We start from the raw sequence: 6,486 nt of genomic DNA, 5'->3' as shown, positions 1-6,486 counted from the left end.
TTTTGAGGTAGAAATACACACATTTCCAATCAGCATTTTAATAAAAACACTTAAGCCCTCCCTACCATGATCCAAACATAAAAGCAATGCACAAGAACACAATATCCATTTCCCCACTCTTAATTGCTCAGATAAATTAGAAATCATGTCACGGCCCATGGAAGTTGGCATTTAAAAGTTGGCCCATGAAGTTTCACAAGGAAATCCTGAGAAGATCAGATCTACTATCATGGAGGGGCATCGTCTAAGGCAGCACCTCCAGAAGGAGAATCCTCTGCCCCAGAAGGAGGGCTGTCAGGCACAGGAACAGAGGCTTTTACTTCCGAGCTGTGTGGCTTCTCCAGATCAGAGTTCATGTCGGAATTCCCTCCGCCACTCACCTCTCCCTCTGACTCTTCAGTCAATTTGTCTTGAGCATGAGCAGACTCCTCAGAATCTTCTTTTTCCCGCAGAAAGCTGCAAATTGGGTTGGGCCTGCTGTAGGAAAAATCTCTGTCCTTGATCTGTAACCATTCCACTCCACCTGATGCGAAGAAGGAAAATTTATATTAGTGACAGAAGGAGTTAAGAGTTAACGGCATTTTTTTCTTGGTTTAAGTTCATTGTTATTAAGGCTGACCCTGACCAACATTTAAGTAAAAGAATCACTTAGGACAGAAAGGTGCCTTATAAGAATTTTGACCAACACTAATTTTTGTGGCGAGTCTCACCATGAGGCTTAAATCATTCATTTTCCTTGAAAAATAAGGCTATGAAGAACAGAAAGGCATGTGATAAAGAAAGACCAGTTTAAAATGAAGGGAACTCAATTGTTTATAAATTAACAATAATATGCATAGGCTAAACCAACTTATCCACGACATACAGCTACAGGTTTTTATCCAGATACTGAGGTCACTGTGTACAGCTCATTGATGTCATCAGCAGGCACAAGGGAGATACAATTATTAGGAAAGCATTATCTCTGTATAACAAGTCCTGTGTCCTGCTCAAGCTGTACTGTAAAACTAGAAGAGAAACAAGAATGAGTGAGAGTGAAGTTAGCTCTACAAGTCTTAAAAAAACCCAAATGAACAACAACAAAACCCACAAAAATGCAACAAAAATAGACAGAGACTAGAATTCAGCTTGGAAAAGACAGCTCAGAGAGGACAGATGTTTACAAAGCTGTACTGGGAAAACAGGTAGGGATTGACCATCTCCTATTTCTGAGAATAAAATAAGTAACTCACGCTCATTGGAAGCACCAGATCATACATTATAACAACCACAAAAGCAAACAAACAATCAAGAAATCCCACAGTAAAGTTGTAGTTTTTCCATACAACAAAAACGTGATTTGAAAACTAACTTCCATGAAAAGTGGTAGAAGTCAAAAGTAAAGACAGGTTCAAAAAGCAAGTGAAGATGACAGAGCCTTCATGGACTAAAGATGAAAAAAAAAATAAAAAAAGAAAGTTGTAAACTCTTGTCAGGATATTCAGGGACTGCTGAACACTGGAAAGACAGCCAAAGGGAAAGATTGCTCATGTATACATCCTTCCCCCTCCCACTCTGCACATACCATTTACTGCTGCCCATAGTCAGAAATACACCTTTAGTGCAATCCAGTATGGCAGTGCCTGTTGTTTTTAGTGTCGGACAACAGCACTAGTCACAAGGAATCTGGGTTTGTTTGTTTTTTTCTTTTTGTGTGTGTGTGTGTTTTGTACTTTTTTTTAATTTCAATATACACGTTTTTTTGCCTAAAGATGAAAGTTCCTGTAACTTTCTGCATGCTCTTGAATCAAACACTTAAATCAGGCTGACACAGCTAAGCCTAACCCATCCATGTCCCTCCATATAAGCGCAGAGGCACTAACCAACATTCTCTTCTCCTTCCTTCTTTTCTGTCAAAAGTGTCCGTGTCATGTTCAGCTTCTTCATTGTGTGGCACTTGTATTTCAGCTGCACTTTTTGGTTGCCTTCTGCGTCTACTATGAAGACAGGAGAAAAACCAATACCCAAGACACAATCACTACAGTGCATTCCACTGTCAGCTGAAACAAGACAAATATTTTTAACCACCAAGGCTACCACAACAAACAGAACATGAAGTCACAATTACCTTGCTCTGTGTCTTCCTCAAAAACCACACAGGTTCCCAAGGTATCTACAGAAAACAAAGCAAGAAAGTCTTAGAGACTAATTTCTATCAGCTGTAGATACAGGACTTGCTGGCACAGCTCTGGGAACATTCTCACTTCCAGCCCCTTGCCAAAGGCCCAGCACATGGCCCACGCAGGAACAGAAAGGAGCATCCCCATCACCGTAAGTCACTACGACGTAAGATTCCAGACCATTTTCTTCCAGACCAATTTTGTCACCATAAGGCAAATGGAAGAATTACAGAGTGCAAAACACATCAGTTATACAGGAGTCGACAAGTGCTTACTTTTAAGGCATTTTACATCCCACATTTTTCCCCTGCAGAAATACCAGTGGGTGCACTCCAGAGTCAGCTTCCAGGCACACCGACCAGTAACTACGGCAGATGCAGGGTGACGTGTTTAGCAGCGACTGCAGGCTGGGACTGCTCTGTATGGTGCTACACAAACATCTCCCAGGGCTTCAGCACCTCACAGGACCACAGTCTCCATTCACTGTGCAATGCATGGATGTTAAGAAAGTTCTTTAGGTCACATGAAAAAGGAGAGATTGTATCCACATCTTTTTTCCTACCTTCATATTCTCCTGCAAATACATATCTGTCCACTTGCAAAATGGGCTTCTCTGTCTCTATTCCCTACAAAAAGGGAGACAAAATCATACAGATGTCAAGTCTCTTTTAGCCCAGGCAAATTTCTTGCTGTATTATCAGAGAGATATAGGAGAATCCAGATTTCAACAATTCCTTGAAAAGATAAATAATTAACAAAACAAAAACCAAAACCATAAGGCAATAACAGTAAAATAAGAAAAGTATTCCATAATATGGTAAACATGAAATTAAAAAAAAATTCTTTTGATATTAGAGAAATGGATTCCAGACTGCGTAGCTTTCTCAAACTGTCAGCTTCACATGAAGAAAGGTATCGCTTTAAAAGAGGATTTATGGAAGTAGATAAAAAGAGTTCTGCAGAGGATATGATTTTACAGAAGCTAGCAAACTCCTGAAGGAATGGCAAGACATGTAATTAAATTAATATTTATTAAATTAATATTTATTAGTTTTCAAGAAATGTAAGAAAAGTGGTTTCAGTCATTACAATTGACCCTGAGATCTTCTGCACTGTTAAACATCAGGGCCAGGAGGGAGAAGGAGTTCTGTTTTTGTAGGCAGCTTAGTTAAGCAGTGATAATAACTGTTACAAAGGTTTTAGCCAATCCCACTGAAGAATCAGTGTACTGATAAAACAAACCCAAAATGTAATGAAAATTTTTCAGTCTATCATCATATATGTTTATGTAGATTAAACACAAAGAATATACCAAATAATATTGTTCTAGTAATCACAGCAAAACCAACAATGCTGAACTGGTTTAGAAAATACTCTAGTATGATCTAAATTTCTTCGATCCTTTTAACAAAGTGCAGCCAACACTCTTCACGTCACAGTAAATAAATTTAAAATCCTGTTATTTCCTCTTGGAAATGAATTTTAAAATCTACTGTAAATTAACAAATAAATATATATATATATATTTGCATGAAAAAATATGGTATTTTCTAAGTTCCAATTAATTCAAGTTCTATGAAGTTGAATAACACTCAAAAGTCTTTGGAAACTACACAAGGTGAAGAAATCTGGCATAAAGCATTACATGAGCACCAGAAGTGCAACTGCAGGGTCACAGAAGTTTCTGTGATTACTGTGTATCTACACTGTGAAAGAGTTGGAAATTGTTGTTATTTATCTTTTTAAATGAGGAATGGAAGTGTAATGCAGCAGTTCTGTTAGCTCTTTTGCTTCCTCTACAGTAGAGCTTTCGCAAATACACAGGCCAGGATCTCATTATGCTTAATATAAAACACACCTGTAAAGTGTATTTCAATAAAAATAAATGTTCAAACAAAACCACACCAACTACGGCAAAACGTCTTTTAATACTATGTAATGAACATCAGGATTATTCAGGATATGAAGATAAGCACATGCTAAAAGTTTTGAAAACGAGACACTGTGGCAAATTGTGTAAAATACAAAATATCACACAGGTTAATAGGAATTTGTGCAATTTTCCTCTCGTACTTTTGAAAAACAGCAGTATCTAAGATCAGCTGTGGGATTCTTTAAGTTGCGAACACTACTAGCATTAAGCTAAAATGCAGATTTTATTTTTTTTTAACTACAGGAAATTAGTAAAAAAGTAGACACATCAATACGAGGCAACAAGATTAAGGTTTTTAATATTCAACACTTATTTCTTTGGCTGATAGGCATTCTTGTTGCAAAAATGGTGACCAGCATCACAGGAAATTTGCTGAACAGAACAACACAAACCAGAATCTTTTAACAGACAATTGTTGTTAAAACTCCAATAGGAAAAGCCTCGAGGAATGCTTCCTCTGTGGACTGAGCACAGGTGGATTTGGATACGAGTAGGATACAGTAGGTTTCAGAAATATTTGCAAATCAACAGTCCTTGTACTATCTATACAGCTCTCATAGTCCACACAGGATTTGAAGGGCAAATAGTATTTGTCCCAAAGATGGAAAGTGACATAACAACGTAAAAGGACAGATAAGCCAGATTCTTATAATAACCTCATAGTGAAGCAAAAACCATCCAAAACTGTGCTTAATACACAGTTATCCTTTACATTTACGATATCTGAACTTGCCAGGCAGCATCTGAAAACCACATCATTGTAAATACAGTGCAATTCCGAAAGATTTTGCTTTTCCTGTCAGCTGTATTCGTTACTTGAAGAAGTGTGCTTCATGGTATTTTTCCTTAAATTTGTAAAATACATAATTAAAAAAAAAGTAACTTAGAGGCTGAAATCAGAGGGGATAATGGTCCTCACTTACAAATACTCCTGAAAATATTTCCTTATATTTTCAAAATATATTCAAAGACCACATGCCATTTCTGAAATGGGGAGCCCACAACATGAAGCCAAAATCAGCCAAGACAGTGCACATAATTCTCTATCAAAGATTTGATCTAGTTATGATTGACTTCAAGGAATTTAGTTTTCCCTTTTTCACACACATACTGACTTACCCCTTTCCTATTGTGCTGTAATCACTCACCAAAATCTTGCATTTGTTTTCACATTTTTCTAAGAAGTCTGAATCAATAATTCCCGATAGTTCCACCATGACCAGTTGCTCCTACAAGATAAGTTTATAACGTATATCTGTAACTGATACATCTGAACTTGGTGGGGAAAAAATAAAACAAAAAACCCCAACAAACACAGGCCAAAAAGAACAGCATACAAAGACCCAGACCTCAAACAGAACCCAAGTGTGACTTATTCTGCATTTTGTCTAGAGAAAACGACAGGCAAATGCACTGACCCTCTATTCCATCAGACACCTGTTTCACACTTGAATTTCCTGGCCTTTTCTTCCTAGCTAGGAAGGGAGCTCTTTTTTACTACCCTTGAAAAATAAGGACCAATATGGGTAAATAATTTATGAATTATAACAGTATGACTACACATATGCTCCAAATTACACTCTTCCAAGTACTTATTTAAGTACCTATGTAAATAAGACACCATAGTGAGCAGCTCTTAAGCAACACGTAGCTTTAAATGGTAACTTTTAAGTCTTTATACTGCTTTGAAACCAATTCCTGTTTGTAATTTTGGATGACGAAAATGCAAAACCAAAACAAAACAGTAACAACCTTGAAAAATCCTTTGTTCGAGTTTTCAAGAATCACCAACTACTAATCACCTATTAACAGAAGAGTAATAGTTTGTATTTTCAGAGGTTATGGGGATAGGAAGCAACTGAAACTTTAAGAGTCCTTTCTGAGACCACAATTTTCCAGAAAACCTGAAGCAGAACAGTCAAAATGATAAAGATTTTCGGGACCCACTTGCAGTCCAAAAAGCCATCTGTCTCCTGGGCTGCCTCAGAAGAGGCATGTCCAGCAGGTCAAGGAAGGTGATTCTCCTCCTCTGCCCTGCTCTCATAAGACCCCACCTGGAGTCCCGTGTTGAGCTTTGGAGCCCGCAACATAAAAATGACATGGACCTGTTGGAGAGAGTCCAGAGGGTCAAAAAGATGATCAGGAAGGGGTTGGAACACCTCTCCTGTAAGGACAGGCTGAGAAAGTTAGGGTTGTTCAGCCTGGGGAGGAGAACACTCCGGGGAGACCTATAGTGGCCTTCCAGCACCTGGAGGGGGCCTACGGGAAAGCTGGTGAGGGAATGTTCACAAGGGTGCGCAGCAATAGGATCATAGATAAGGGGCAATCATTTTGAACTAGAGTAGGGTAGGTTTAGATTAGACATTAGGAGGAAATTCTTTTCTGTGAGGGTGG

The 6,486-nt window shown here is 38.2% G+C and overlaps 1 protein-coding gene across 1 annotated transcript; it reads right to left on the bottom strand.

Moving 5' to 3' along the window:
* Nucleotides 1-227: 227 nt before the first annotated feature.
* GTF3C6 (general transcription factor IIIC, polypeptide 6, alpha 35kDa) lies at nucleotides 228-6,197 on the bottom strand (the record flags this gene model as incomplete). The annotated part of the gene is made up of 6 exons (XM_009878185.1): nucleotides 228-523; nucleotides 1,863-1,973; nucleotides 2,108-2,152; nucleotides 2,722-2,785; nucleotides 5,241-5,321; nucleotides 6,147-6,197. Coding segments are annotated over 6 exons (648 nt in total), but the record flags the coding sequence as incomplete, so codon positions are not given.
* Nucleotides 6,198-6,486: the final 289 nt, after the last annotated feature.

Source organism: Apaloderma vittatum, unplaced genomic scaffold (genome assembly GCF_000703405.1).
Source record: "Apaloderma vittatum isolate BGI_N311 unplaced genomic scaffold, ASM70340v1 scaffold24731, whole genome shotgun sequence".
NCBI classification, from domain to species: Eukaryota; Metazoa; Chordata; class Aves; order Trogoniformes; family Trogonidae; genus Apaloderma; species Apaloderma vittatum.
Note: the sequence above shows the minus strand (reverse complement) of the source record. Positions and strands in the feature narration are given on the sequence as shown.